Genomic DNA, 15,559 nt, shown 5'->3' with positions numbered 1-15,559 from the left:
TCTTAGAAATGATGGTCCAACTTTGTTCAAAACTTAGTTTGAAAAGTCTCCAATTCTCTGGATGCTTTGTTTTTATCTGTGACTTTCTATTTCATTTGAAAAGAGAAATTTTGTCAAAGAAAAGGTTAATCCAAGTAAAACTCTAAATACAAATTTGTTTTGGATCCAAGAACTGAACTGCTATAATATGGCATTCTCGGTCAAAGGTGATCTTGAACATCCCAATTCCCAAGACGAGGTGTAGGAAAGAGCGAGGAACGAGATAGAAAATAGAAGTGGATAATCGGAATTGGGAACAACGGGAGTGCCTTTACCATACCAAAGGCGCCAACTCTTTTGACTCTTGTTTGGAAGCAGTTCTAGAAGGGCTGTTTATTGGCTAGAATGAAGTGATTTGAATGGACCTCATGTTTAGTGAAGTGTGGACTAATTGCTTAAACATTCTTAATTTGGTTCCTAAAGCTAGGGAACAGCATTCATGCTCCGTTTTTTTTATTTATAGCCAGGAACTTTCCAAGGATTAAATTTGATACATATTCTTCTATGCTAGGTGATAGGGTTATAGGTGTTAAGGAATACTTAACCAATGCTGATGTGGACACATTAAAATAGGTTGTTTTGTTGTATTAGGGGTTGTTTAATAATAGTTTTTTCGTTGAACCAAAAAAAAAAAAAAAAAAAACACAGCCACCTCTTATAGTCTTATTTAAGTTCCGTATAATTAGAATTGTTCAAGATGATGGGACGTCGTTGGATGGTTGTTGGGTTCTCAGTTATTGAATTACGTAGCACCATTTCTATTCTGAAAGGCATGTTTTTGTTACTCGATATCTTTTTTACTTCTTCCAGTCCAGAAACCAAGCAGCAGAGAGTATTCCTTTACGTTTTGGACATCATTTTCTGCATGCAAAATCCAATGAAATTTCAGTTGCTATCTCCTATTAGACTATTACTGTTAGGAAACTCATACTGGCGATTTTATTCCTTCATATTATGCATCTTTGTTAAGTGACAATGATTTTATTCCTTCATATTATGCATCTTTGTTAAGTGACAATTCATTCCGTTACAAATGTGCATAACTGTTTACGAAGAAAAAAATATAACCTTGAGAATCAAACATGGAAAAATATTGTCACGTCAGAAAACACGCTGTTTGTATCGTGCACCATCCGCGGCCCAGAAACAAAGGCATATTATATATAAGCAATGACTTTTTAACTTGTGCTTCTAAACTGGATGATTGACCCAAAAAATACTCAAACTGGATGATTGGAACATCCAACTTACACGGTTCAGTCAAGGCTTACAGCGGTAGAGTTTGATATGTAATTAAGCTATAGTACAAGGTATCAATAATTATCGCATATTCTCTTATAATCCATTCAATCAGTCGGATATCCTATAATGTATTCGTCATTCATAGATGAAGAGGACCAAAACCCACCGCTAAAAATCAAATTATTCTCCTCAAACAAATCATTTCAAAAGCCATCAAGTGTTACAAATCATATTCTAGGTAAAAGGTAGGAAAAGGAAGAACAGAAGAAAAAGAAGAATCTGAACAAATTACAGTTTGCACAAATTGGCTGGCATCACAATCATCATCCCGTAAGCGTAGGCAATTTCTGTTCATATCAAACCAGCTCTTTCAGCTCCGCGTTCCACGAATCCTTAGAAGCATGCTTCCAGAAGGCAGCAACAGCAAAGGGCCGCCAAACTGTCCGTCAAGAAAATTAGAATTTTTAGCTATTTTTTCTTTATGCCGATTTCATTGTTCGTGCTTGTGTGGTAGACTGTAGTGTATGTGTGGGAGGAGAGAGAGAGAGAGAGAGAGAGAGAGAGAGAGAAATCTCATATCTAAGAATCGTCGAAAGAGGAAAGTGATTCTGGTTAGTCCAACCCTAGGCATAATCTCCACCCAGGCAACAAGTGATGAGTCCACTATTCAGATCCAACACAACAACTCCATAATAGTCGATCCAAAATTCCAAAGGATTGGAATAATCCAGATCGGGACTCATGACTCTTCCCTCCCTATTATTGAAGCATTAATGGTTTAGGGCGAAAATAAAATACATCTAACATAGAATCCAGATCGTGAACAGCAAAAATGGTGAAGCGCAAACATTAATAACATCGAATCAGAGTGATCGCACAGAGAGAGAGAGAGAGAGAGAGAGAGAAACTGACCATCCTTCAAGTAAACCACTGCTCTGTTGCTGCTGTTGTTGCTGCTGTGGAGGGTACTGAGGGTAGCCCTGTGGTGGATAGCCCTGTTGTGGATAGCCCTGTGCTGGGTAGCCCTGAGGAGGATAGCCCTGTGGAGGGTATCCTGGCGGAGGATAGGCGTCTTTCGGAGGATAGCCTGTTTATTCAATACAAATCAATAGAAGATTAGAAGATGGATACGAACCAAATTCAAGTAAGTAATCAAGATCTACACAAACCACAAAGGCACAAACCAAGATGATTATCCCATAAAAACGAGGAAACGGAATCCAAATATAAATAAATCACCAAAACCCTAACCCTAGATTAAGAAACCTTTTTGGATTTTGGATCATCTGTAGACTAGAGACTCGTACCTTGCGGAGGAGGGACGCCGACGGGAGGTTGTTGTTGGTTGTAGTAACTCATCTCCGATGGGTCAACGTTCTAGGGGTTCAGTGTTAATCCGGTTGGGAGCAGTGGTTGGATGGAAAAACCTTATTTATAGAGAGAGAAAGAGAAAGAGAAAGAGAGGAACGCGAATTCAGATTCGTTGGAACTGAGAGGCGTAACCTCTTTGCTTTGCTTTGCTTTGTAGAAAAGGCTTGAATTCCCATTACCCAAAAAAAAAAAAAAAAAAAAAGGCTTGAATTCTACCAAAAATAAATAAAAGGCTTGAATAACGCGGAGAGTAGCGGTGGGGTCCAGGTCCGGGTTTGGGTTTGTTTAACTTAACATAATATAATAGAGACTTTTCTACATACACCGAAAAGGCGAAAATCACCCGAAACCTCCCCTCTCTCTTTTGTAAATCCTATGAAAAGGTCCACTACACTCAACATCATTCTCTCTCTCTCTCCATAAACGCTGGCTGTCAAAAGAGATCTATAGATCTGGAATCCCAGTCGTTCTTCCCCAGTTGCCAACTCCATCAGTCAGTCCTTTTTCTCTTTTATTTCTTTGCATATCACTTCCGGAGGTGAGACTACAAAATCAACCAGGGAAGGGGAAGGGAAGAGGGCTTTTGAAGGCTACAAGTCTCTCTGACCATGGCCCATGGGTACAAAATCAATCAGACTTGTGAATTGTCGCATATCCTCTCTCTCAAGTAAACTCCTTGTTTTCTACATACGGCTCTCAACTCAGTTCTGACCAGCCTTTCTGGGCACTACTACTATCAAGCGGTCGCTTCTCCTATCTAGCGCTTTTCATAAACCAAGCCATTAACGCAGCAGATTAAAATGGGTAAAGGGCGAAGAAATTCCTCCTTTCATTACATCTATGGTAAAGTTGGACATTAGAAGAAATATGATTTAAGTCAGGGAGGGAGGGAGGGAGCCTTTGTGTTATTTTAGTGTTTGTCAAATAAGATAATTTGAATTCTGATCATTTAAGTAATGGTGTCGTAAACCTTTCTGTAAGGTTTGTAGTGTAAGGGGCGTTCTACATGTTTCTATTCAAAATCAGGGATGATGCAATCATATAGGAAATTCTATAAAATTGTAATTTATAATATAAATGAGGATTTATTTTTGGTTTGCTCAACGACGATGACCAAATGTATAGTGAAATAGAATAAGAATCTTGTACCTTTACCTGATACGCGCTGGTAGGTCGTAAAATGGTATATGAGTCCAAACAAACTCTTGTATCTTTTTAAGAAAAAAAGAAAAGAAATTTGATTCGGTTGGAAATGTGGAATTATTTGATTATTTCTTTTGTCATGAAAAGTTCAAGACAACCGTCCATTACGCGTTGATTTTTCATCATTGCTACTCTCGGAAGTCGGAACGCTGGTTCTATTTTTATTTATTCTTTCCCTCTTTTTTACCTTTAATTAATATTTAGCAAAAAAAAAAAAAAATTTGCCAATCTATTAGCCAAAAATAGCAATGTCTTTGTGGTTTAAAACAACAGCTTGAAGGAGGTCATCTCAAGCTCCCTCTGCTATACCAATAGAAATTTCATTTTTAGTAAAAAAAAACTTATTGAAATTTTACCTCAATGAAAAAAAGATGATGGTAGAAATGAATGAAGAAAAATATTTAAAAAATAAAATAGAAAATACTATGATATTAATTGTGAATATAAAAGAAAGTGACCGTGCTCTAAGCATGATGGTGATACCTTTTTTTAAGTAAAGGCCTTAAAGACCATCAAAGACTTTAGGAGACTCACTTTTTTTTTAAGTCACATCAGTTCATGACTTAAACTACAGTGGATTTATGTTTTTTCTTCCCAACAAATTTTCTTTTCAAAAGACGAAAAAAATTATTCAAATAAAGGCTTTCGAGCAAAACATTATTGGAATTGAAAACAAATTTTCAGTCATAAACAACGGTGAGAGTTTTCACCAAACATTACTGGTGGCAGCTTCCACCAAAACACTTAACTTCTCACCATATATTCATGTCTTCAACTAAAATACTCACATTGTTGTACGTGTCAACTTACAAATTGCTAAGATATTAATTATTGTAACTTTAAATATTGCTGACTTATAATTTTTCCTTTAGATGATAAACAACCATCCTTATTCCTTTCCCACCCCCACCCTCAATAAAATTTTTTTTTTTTAATCAAACAAGAAATCATATTATAATTTATTAAGACCATCATGCAAAGTTTTCCTTAGTGGAGATTTTCAAGAGGTTACAACCAGGGAACTTAGTTTCGGCGAATTTCGGCGAAATATCGCCGAAATTCGCTGGTTTCGCCGGAGGGCGAAACGACATAGGTGGGCGAAATGAGAATTCAAGAATTTCGCCGGAAAGTCGCTAAACATCGCCGGAAAACTATCGAATTCTTGAAATATTGTCAAAAATTGCCATCCAACCAGCAAAATATCGTCGGAAATGGTAAATCTACTGCTACGTTCTTTCTCTGCCTCTTTGGTTCATTTCATAGTCAAATCTCACCGGCGAAACCACCATTTAGCAGAAGAAAAGGAGAACAGAACCAACAGGTACAAGATCAAAAATCTCTGAAGAAACAATAGTAGATGACCTCTGAGTCTCTGACCTCTCACTCTATTACTGTAAAATACTCACTTTTCAATCGCTGATTCTTTGGCTTTCTTTGGCTTTCCTACGGTTTCTGTACAGGAACTGAAGAAAGAAGTGAAGAAGATGATGTGCTGTCTTCCCACTTTCTCCCATCAATATTAAAAAATAAATTTTTTTTAAAGTTAAAAGTGGCTTGAGTGTCACATTTGTAGCCACACATGTTGTCACCTTGATGATATTTTATTTGTTTTATAAAATCTGATTCAACATATTTAATGCTACTGACACAATCCCATTCATTTCTTACTGAAAAAATGGTTTTTTTATAAAACCTTCACGTTACACATTAAACCCACACCCGTAAAAAGTCACTACATTTAATTAAAATCAACAACCTATCGGTGAAATCTCGGGAGATTTCGCCGTTTCGCTGGTTTCGGCAACCAGCGAACCAGTGAGATCCACCGAGATTTCGTTCCTTGGTTACAACTGGGTAAGGATTCTCTTTGTAGTGTCAAGAAAAGCATGTTAAATTAGCAAGAAATACAAATAAAGTAATTAGGAAAAGATATAGATGAGAATTATGTGAGATATCTAAAAGAAAATGCATTAAATATAATGGTCAAAGCACTGAAGGATTAGGTAAAAGTAGGTGCCAAAAAAGAAAATCCGAAATAACAAATAAACCTCTAGTGGAAGTACAACAGCCCTCTACAACCCGTGAAAGAGAGAAATAATAAGAACCTACTACAGTGAGAGAACTTAACTTTTCCATTTGGATCGATCCATTCACCCTTACGTATAAGATAAAATAAGTACATCTTTCCAAACTTAAAAACTAGTAAAATTAAACATGGAATTATATCAACCATTATTTGCCTCATCTGTGCCACGGTGTAATTTCTATTTATTCATAGGAAGATGAATAATGTAGTTCACTAATGGCCTGGTCCATGCCTAGCAGGACAGATTGACCTTGAATTTTTTCCATTTTCTCTCCTCTAATCTCTACCTCTTCCCCGGGAGAAACAGGGGACAAAAGGGGGAGCAGGGGGAAAGAGAGAAAAGAGAGGGAAGGGGGGAAGGAGGGGGAGGGGGGGGAGAGGGGGGAGGGGGGAGGAGGGGGGGAAGGGGGAGGGGGGGGGGGGGGGGGGGGGGGGGGGAGGGGGGGGGAGGGGGGGGGGAAAGAGGAGGGGGCGGGGGGCGGGGGGCTTGGTGTGGGGGTGCTGTGGCCAAAAAAAAAGACGGGTTTGCATCTACAAAGACTTTTGCCAAAAGCAACCGTAATGCAAGAACTAGCAGTTTGACCCCTTGCTAGTTCTAACCGCATAGACACGAGTCGTTATTTATGATAACTTCATCATCACCTAAGATAGATTTCAAATTCTAAACAACAATTTCTTATAAAACATCATTTACAATGACTTCATTGAGTAGAGAACGCCCAATAGAAATAGAAAGCAGATTGGAACATGGAATCGTTAGAATGGGTCTTTGCGGATCTCCTAAAAACTAGAAAGATCACTCGTTGGGACAAGATGGGTAGTGATCAATTTTGTATTTCGATGTGATTTTGACGGTGCAAATCATGATAAGGAAAAATGTTTACTGGTTTGAGGAGTTAGAATACAACCACCTTCGATTTCAATGTAAATGTGACTATATAAATCTAGGTAAGGGCATGTGTCCCGTTGGAGGGGCGAAAATAGAGGAGTCGATTAACAGATGGGTTGAGAAACGTTTTTAACAAAAAAAAAATCAGATTTTATCATTTTTTTTTCTTTTCTACAAAGAAGATTTTATCTTATTCCATAATTACTTTATTAAAAAAAAGTGCCCTATTCTAAAACTATACCATATTTTCATACTATATTTTATTACGTGTTAAGCAATTATCAACAATATAATAAAAGGAGACGGACCTAAATTTTTGGTCAAAGGATTTGGGAGGTTCCTAGATTTTTTTTTTTTCAAAAAACATATTTATCCCATAGTAAAAGTAAAACTACTATGGGCCATGGAATCCGTTAACTAGAGAGAGAGTAGTCCCTTCCTCCTTGTTAACGAAGGCTTGAAGTCGGACGGAGTATCTCCTTGGAGGAATGAATCAATCAATGGGTTGGTTATTGTTACGCCACTTGTTCTTCAAACGACCGATCATCTTTCTCCTACCAGACTAAACAATACCTATTGGATGAGAACCCCTCCGAAACAAATGCCTCATTCCCTATTCCCTATTCCCTTTTATATATATTATGCCTCATTCCCTAAACCGAACCCAGAATGAAGGAGAAAGAAGAAGAAGAAGCAGGGAGAAAAATCTCTGTCATTTCTGCATTTCAGTTCCGGACTACTTTTGTTACTGGAGGAGTGCTTGAGCTATATCGCCAACTCTCCCAAGAAAAAGAAAGAGAAATCAATTCCTGCTTCTTTCTTCTCATCTTTCCGTTTACCTCCTTCGTCAAATAATGTCGATTGGATAAAGAGAGCAATTAAACTGTAAGGGATTTGTTTTCTGGTTTTGCTCATCTTGTGGGAGGTGGTGGTGCTTCTACATTGCAGGTATTCTTTCTTTTCTTTCTTTTGCATTTGCACTTTGTATTTGCTTCTCCCCTCGGCCCTCACCCTGGCTTTCTCTTTATAAATTTGAATGGTTATTGTTATGGATATTTTATAATAGACTTCTATGGGTCGACCAAAGAAGAATCGGACCAATCAAACCTTGGTCGGACCACAAATAAAACGAAGGCATTAAGCAAATTATACAAGATAGGGGTAAAGATTCCGATAAGTCAGGAATCCAGATCGGACTCCATAACTACAATCCAAGTAATACTGTCTTGCCAGATAAGATTCCTCTCCTCAGGAAGCTAGCAACAATGACAGAGTTCTATTTGACTTGTTAGTCGGAGACGAAACTCGACCAAGTCGAGCACGTTTTTGCAGGTTGGAACGTTCACCGGGAGAGACCGAATTCTGCATCAACAGTTATAGAGTCGAGAATTATTAGCAAATTGTAGGTATGTTTCTTGTTTTTCTATAATGCTAATAATAATCTCTTACAAGTACGTGAAATTTAATAATTGGAGCTGCTCAAGGGAAGAGGATGGGCAGTGACAATAAGAATTGCGAGAATTTGGCGGTCTCTCGTGAGGCCTTTGAGGAGCATTCTATTCCTTCTGGACGCGAAGATGGGTATACATCATCCTGTTCTAAGGATGGGAAGGGTAAGAAACTGTGGAAGAAGGTTAAGTATCAGCTAGTTGAATACCATTCTTTGCCCGCGTATTTGAGAGACAATGAATTCATTCTCGGTCATTACCGATCGGAGTGGCCTCTAAAGCAGACCTTCCTTAGCATCTTCTCCATCCACAACGAAACTCTCAATGTCTGGACGTAAGTTTTCTTCGCCAAAACTGATCTCTCCAACCCGTCATCCCCCAAAATTTCCTCCTTTTCTTGTTTTCTTTGTGTTGCTTATATTCCCTATAATCTGGGCTGGGTTGAAATTGATATTATGTATCCATTTTTTGATTACTGTGGAAATGTCTTTGCTTGTTGGCTGTGCTTCCTCAAATTGAAAAGTTGTTCCTTAGGGATCCAAATAATATCTTTTTAAATGTATGTGCCTCTGTTTTTTCTGATAACCGAGTAGGATTCTATTAGAAACCTTATTCTTATAAATAGATAATGGACAACAAAGTTGGGTGGTTGGGTCGATTCTCAATTCATTGGTAGTGGTATTGTTACCTGTTGAAATTGATTAATGCTACCCTCGAGCTTGACTCATCCTTGTTGCTGAAAATTTGCTATTTGACTAAGACACAGTTTTGATGTCTTGGATTTCCATTCACTTTGGGAATGAAAGATATATTTAAAATTAAACTCCAAAACAGCCAGATGGCTAAAAGCCCATCTTTATGTTCTGAGATGAAGTCTCCATTTATTGCTAAAGATGGGCTGAGAGAGCTAGATTTCAAGCTCCTCTACTAAGTATTGTATGGTAACTATGTGTCTCCACGCAGGCTAAGATGGACAAGCTTTTCTCAGATGAAACAGAGTTTTTTCTTGATGAGGCCACTGTATGTCAAATCACGGTGTTTTAGAGAACATGCAACATATTTGGATAATTCAATAAATATGTTATAGTTGCTATTCTAGGGGAAGCTAGTTCTTTATTTTTAGTTGAATGGGAAGCTAGTTCTTTACCCCCAGGTATGATTTGTCTTTTCCTGGTCGTCAGTGAGAAAGGGGAAATGCTTTCTCCCCCGAACAACAATTTTTGGCTTCCTAAAGTGATGAATCCTTCAATGTTCATCGTTTTGGTATGAAGCGACTTCCTTCCAAGATCCTTAGGAGACCCCTTCCTAGTTCTATGACTTGGCTTCTAGAGTTCCAGGTGTCAAACCTACTCTTTGGTAAAGAAGTCCGATTAACCTCTCCAGCTCATGGGTGGAGCTCCCCTTTGGCTGGGGGGCCATGCTCCCCCCCCCCCCAATTCCCATATGAAAAACAATGTTGAATCCTGGCTTTGCCGACCAGCTCTTCATTACGTATTTTGTAATGTTAGGGAAAACTTGATCCCTTAGCTAGCTTAATGATTCGCATCCCGCAGTTAGTTAGTCACAACAGGATCTTCTGATCACATATCTCCCAAGTTAGTACCAGTGTGGCTCGGTTGAAATATGGAGCCTCTTTATCCAACCCATGTAGAGGTGAATATTCTCCTTATAAGTTAACATGACCGTGCATCTGGCCCTACAATGGTTTGTATCTAATTAATGTCTGCTGGTCAGTGCTTATCTTTTTCTTTGTTATTTTTCTTGAACTTCTTTCCCATGAATTGTAAGATTTTCTCCCCCTCTGCATGAAGCAGAGATGTGAGTAATTGTTGAACCTAAGCAAAAGACCACTATGAAGAGCTCGGGGGGGGGGGGGGGGGCTGAAGCTTTAATTTTAAAACATATGCATAGGATTTCAAATTGCATGGTCATTCTAGTTATTTTATAATTGATACCTTAAGAGTTTGATGTTGCATGCCAATAGTTCATTGACGGTTTGATCTGTGGTTATCTTGGGTGTTCAAGATCTCAGTACTCATTTCCTAATTTGGTTTTAATCATTGGTTGGTTTTATGTAATGCAATACTGTAAATAATAACCATACAACAGGAAGTAGTTGGGTTATGATGTACCTGTATGTTGGGTTCAGCTGATCTTGCTTTGGTGGGTTCTCTATCCAGTGATAAAATGTTTCAATAGTTTCTGTTTAATTCTCTCTGTGATATTTGTGTTGAAGATACTCTCCTCATTTATGAGATGTTTAATTTTTGATAGATGGTAGATTGGACTTATTTTTAGCGCTGGAAAATCTCTGTACTAAATGCTCTGATCTTCCTGTTTCAGGCACTTGATTGGGTTCTTTCTTTTCCTTGCTCTGACCATTTATACAGCAATGAAGGTTCCTAAGGTTGTGGATCTTCACTCTCTACAACATTTTTTTGAAGTGCTGAAGAAAGCTGATCTTCACAAGATCCATTCTGAAGTCCTGACATGTCTTCCATCCGTTCCCAACATAGCTGATTTGTATAGACTGCAGGATGAGTTAAAGTCATCCTTATCTTCAATGGATTTACTTCCATCACTTTCGGGTTGGCACATCTTGGAACTTCTTAATAACTGCTTGCCTGAGCAAATCACTAATGGCAACCAGACAGATGTTGGTATTCTGGTACATCCATTTTTCTTATATTTGTCTGCTTTTGGTAGTTCTTTTTTAATGTTTATTCATCCATATTGTTAATGAAAAAAAATGGGGGTGCGGGGAGATTTCTTCTACTTAACCAATACGAAGATGAGGACTCCTTATAGTTGGTCGTCCCTTTTGGTCTTTGCTCGAGTTCAAAATTTTCTAATGGACATTGCAAATCTAGCTATTCATTCTTTGGAAAAGTTTGTGATATCATAATGGCAGAGGGGAAATTAACGGCTGCAGGTCTGAAGTCTCCACATATTGGACAACAATAAGAAGAAAACGTGGGTTGGCTTTTTTATATCTTTTGCACATTTCCCCTTAATCCAGTTTGCCTATTTGCTGAAACGTTAGAAGATAAACCTCTCATATTTAATTTAGATTAGTGAACATTGTACATCATGAATCTATGAAGCTAGTAAAAAAAACTGTCGTGGAGAGAAAATTCAATTGACACAAAGTGTCTGATCTGTACTTAAAGCAAATATAGGATTGTTATGCACACTAGGATTCAAAGAAATCACTAAAAATTATTTTATCTAGGAAAACCAAAACATAGCTTCCTTGCCTAGGAACTCCAGTAATTAACGTAGTTATCAAGCCCTTCATCATACCCTTCGATTCATTAGTGACAAGCTTCCTTTAACAATTTCAACTTGAAAAGTTCGCGTATCTCAAAAATTTATAGCAAGAATGAAAACTTTCTAGAGGAAAACCACTCTGATTGGGTTCCACATATTAACACCACCCAATAGAGAGTAAAATACCTGCCAGAGTTGCTGGAAAGAGTAGAACTGTCCTTTTCTTTATCGTGTATGCTTGCATGTTGTTGGACACCATTGCATGCCCTTCTTTTGAAGATCCACTGGAACTTATTCTTTTTGGGTAATGCATTAGCCATGCCCCTTTTCTTTTGCCTCGCACTAACTTTTGGATGAGTTTTGTTAGATAATCAATAACTATCTTAGGAGTTATTAGGAAATCACATTTTACTAGCTGGTGAAGGATTCAGCTAGGCCCTTGCATGAAATTTAAATTGGAACAAGGACTGACTAGGGACTATCAAATGAGACGTGCATAACCATAGAAATTCAGGAAAGTTATGGGGGAAAAGACCAACAGAGAACAAAGAGAACTATGGGGGTGTACAATCCCGTGGATCAAGGGGGGGGGGGGGGGGGGTTAAAATATATCCAGATCAACAGGAATTTATGGGGGGAAAGGAATAACAGAGATAGAAGAAGACTATGAGATTGAAGAGTTGTAGACTTGGAGGTGGAGTACATGACACCCACCTCCAATGAGAATACTATTTCTTCAGTTGACCTCACTTGGAGGTGGGTGATCAAAGAAATCATTTATTTTCTCTCTTCTCAACAGAATTATAAACTTGGAGTTGGGTGATCAATGAGATCGAAGAAGATTTGAGAACAAAGAGAACTATGGGGAAAAAGAATAACAGAGAACAAAGAAGAATAAGAAGAATCAAGGGGAAAGAGAAGAGAGAAGAGAAATAAATTCCAGCCACTGCTGCTATTTCCTAAGTTTACTTACAGAACAAAAATTCAATCAATTACATGGATTGTGGAGTACATTTATTATTAATTCCCCAAAATTCGTGGCTTACAAATTGTGTTGTGTTATTTCTAGCATACCAAACATTCCCCAGAAATGGTTGTATAATATGACTTCTTTTTGGAGGTTCATACCTGAAGTACAGTACTCCTTTAAGACTTAATTGTCTACATGTATAAGCCTTAAATGTCTTTCTTTTTATTAACATAAATTGTATAAGACCATGAAGTTTTGATGGTTAAATATTTCAGTTAGTTGCTTCGAATATTTCCAATTATGTTTTCACCTATTCCTTCTCCTCCCCTGGAAGGAGGGGGAAAAAATCCCCTTCCCTCCAACCAAAACCTTGTGCCTCCTCATAGGACAAGCATGAATTCAGTGGCTAGCCACATTCTTTTGGCTTCAAAAGCTCATATACTAGGGAACAACACTAAGAATGTAAGATATTTCATGAGATTACACTTCTTATCTGTATGTATGTGATTCATTATATGGGACATTCTAATATATTAACCTTCTCTGTGCTACTTCATTTTAATGCGCCAATCTTCTAATTCAGACTAAACATGAGAAGAAGTAAAGTTATTTGTCGCATTACTGATTGTGATGTATAAGCCTTATATCAACTCTCTTTCTCTTTTATTAAAATTGTATGGAGCCATGAATTCCTGACATATAGTAGAATATTTCTGTTAGTCACATATAATACTGGCTGCTGTCATTTTCTATTATGTTTTAACCTATTTTCCCTCTTATTGCATCTCCTCCTCATATGACATGAATGATTTCAAAGGCCACGACAGTTTTGGTCGATGCAATAACAATAATAATGTCTCTTTTGTTTGATTGATGTTATGGTCGAATGCAGCATGGTGTGAAAGAAGAGGATATGGCAATAAATACGATAGCACCGTTGGTATTGCGGCCAGTAACACGGTGGCCTTTCTTTGCCTTCTTGGGTGGAGCCATGTTCTGTCTCTTAGCCAGCAGCACATGCCACCTTCTGTCTTGCCATTCCAAGCGCTTCTCCTACATCATGCACAGGCTTGACTATGCGGGCATTGCTGGCCTTATCTCAACCTCCTTTTATCCGCCTGTCTACTACGGTTTCATGTGCAAACCCTTCTTCTGCAACCTTTACTTGGGATTCATAACCATCCTTGGAATTGCAACGATCATAGTATCTCTCCTCCCCTTTTTCCAGAAACCTGAATTCCGGAAAATCCGTACATCCCTCTTCTTTGGAATGGGTCTGTCAGGGGTGGCGCCCATTCTGCATAAGCTGATATTGTTTGGAAACCACCCTGAAGCTATCCACACAACGGGTTATGAGATACTTATGGGGATTTTGTATGGCATTGGAGCGCTGTTCTATGTTACGAGGATACCTGAGAGGTGGAAACCTGGAAAGTTTGATATTGCGGGACATAGCCACCAGCTTTTTCATGTATTGGTCGTCGGTGGGGCTTACACACACTACCGTACGAGTTTGGTGTACCTCAGGTGGCGAGAACAAACAGGGTGTTGAGAGAGAGAGAGAGGGGAAGAATGTGTCCACTGGTCTTCTGTTTTCTTTGATTTCCATTTACGGAGCAGGCTTCAATGATCTATGCATCTGTTATTGGAGTCTCCAAAAAGTTTGGGGTGAATAAGCAGTTGGTTTCTGGCCAGTAGCTATGGTAAATCATGAGAATGGAAGGTCCCTATTTGAAGAACGACATATAGTAATTTAAAATTGAAATGCAGACTTGCTTTGGCTTTCATAAAGAAACAGAATCTATTTTATACATTCTTTCTCTTGACCTCACACCTGATTTTGGAGGCTTAAATAATTAACTTAAGCTTTTTCAAAAGAAAAAATTAAGCATTTACTACTTCCGGTCAAGGAAGGTGATACGGACTCATCTGATGGCACAGGAAATGGAAAGGGATAGATATATATAAAAAGACTAAAGGAGGGATCGGTTTGGATTTTGGACATGGAGCCCTCATTAAGAGGAAGGTAAGCTTTTGTTTTTTTGGTTCAAGAGGAAGGAGAAACATGAAAAATTTTGGGAAATTCTGCCGAGAGTGGTCGGATAGATTAGCCAAGGTCATATCTACTAATACAAGCGAAGTGAGAAACCTCTGGTTCAAAATTGGTTGTTCCCTACCATTTTTTACGGTGATTAATTGATTTCCCACCCAATCAAGACTTCCCATTCTCATTCACGGACTAAACCCTCAACCACAGGGTTTCATCCTACAAGCCAGACAAGGGTTGAGAAATCTTATAGGATTGTATCTCATGGTACATTGGCATGTTTTAAAAAAAAAAAAAGAAAAAAAAAAAAGGCATGTTAGTATCAGTATCAATGTGTTGGTGGCAGAAGAAAAAAAACAAAAGAACAAACACTACCTGAATTGAACTGCATTGTAACTTCATCCCCTTCCTACAACTGCCCTCCTTGTTCATAAGTAAGAAGTATATATAAGCTTTTCATTCTTTTGAGCCTCCTAGCCTATGGTTTGTTTTGAGCAATTGACTGTAGTTTTGTCTTTCACAACAATACTACTATAGTACCTTTTACAGTCGAGTTTTGCAGTCGAGTTTTGAAGTCCGTTGATATCTCCTTTTAAGGGTTACTTGTTCTAGATATTATATGTTCTGTTACTTCTTTTTGGGAGCAAAAAAACACCGATTTTGTGTCTTGAGCAGAGCAATAATTGGCTTCTTTTTTTTTACCAAAAAAAAAAATAATAATAATAATTGGCTTCTTTTTTTTTGTTTTTGTGACAGTAACTGTTGTAAAAACTGTTGCCCAGAACAGCGCAGAACCCTGTAAAAGCAGTCAAGATTAAGTGGCTGATCTATAGCAGATTGACAAGGGCTAATCGTGGATTTATTCGATCTGAATCCGTTCTTGACAACCCTGGATTAGATCCACATATGACCACAAAGTTCAATGTGATTTTCAATTTTCACATGTTACTGCAGCAAAAATAATCACATGACATTATACAAAACACAGTTACTA

General features: G+C 38.1%; 1 protein-coding gene and 1 long non-coding RNA gene across 5 annotated transcripts; one reads left to right on the top strand and one right to left on the bottom strand.

Moving 5' to 3' along the window:
• Window positions 1–1,153: 1,153 nt before the first annotated feature.
• On the bottom strand, window positions 1,154–2,784 carry LOC149014420 (uncharacterized). The gene is made up of 3 exons (XR_016173730.1): window positions 2,589–2,784; window positions 2,194–2,368; window positions 1,154–1,720 (listed from the first exon to the last, which is right to left on the bottom strand). It is a non-coding gene; the product is annotated as an uncharacterized LOC149014420 (long non-coding RNA).
• Window positions 2,785–8,026: 5,242 nt separating this feature from the next.
• On the top strand, window positions 8,027–14,308 carry LOC149014419 (heptahelical transmembrane protein 4-like). Of its 4 annotated transcripts, none has more exons than XM_089155642.1 (4): window positions 8,027–8,232; window positions 8,320–8,612; window positions 10,622–10,946; window positions 13,411–14,308. In XM_089155642.1, exons 2-4 carry the CDS (start codon window positions 8,323–8,325, stop codon window positions 14,068–14,070), a joined length of 1,275 nt encoding a protein of 424 aa, XP_089011768.1. In that variant the 5' UTR covers window positions 8,027–8,232; window positions 8,320–8,322; the 3' UTR covers window positions 14,071–14,308. The 4 variants fall into 4 exon arrangements, with proteins under 4 accessions (XP_089011768.1, XP_089011767.1, XP_089011766.1 ...); XM_089155641.1 differs by having other exon boundaries at window positions 8,027–8,236; XM_089155640.1 differs by having other exon boundaries at window positions 8,027–8,236; window positions 8,315–8,612.
• Window positions 14,309–15,559: the final 1,251 nt, after the last annotated feature.

The sequence above is a fragment of the Hakea prostrata genome, chromosome 5 (genome assembly GCF_041222555.1).
Source record: "Hakea prostrata isolate BN-2017 chromosome 5, UWA_Hpros_2, whole genome shotgun sequence".
Lineage (NCBI taxonomy): Eukaryota > Viridiplantae > Streptophyta > Magnoliopsida > Proteales > Proteaceae > Hakea > Hakea prostrata.
The sequence above is the reverse complement of the archived record's forward strand: the minus strand, read 5'-3'. Positions and strand labels throughout refer to the sequence as shown.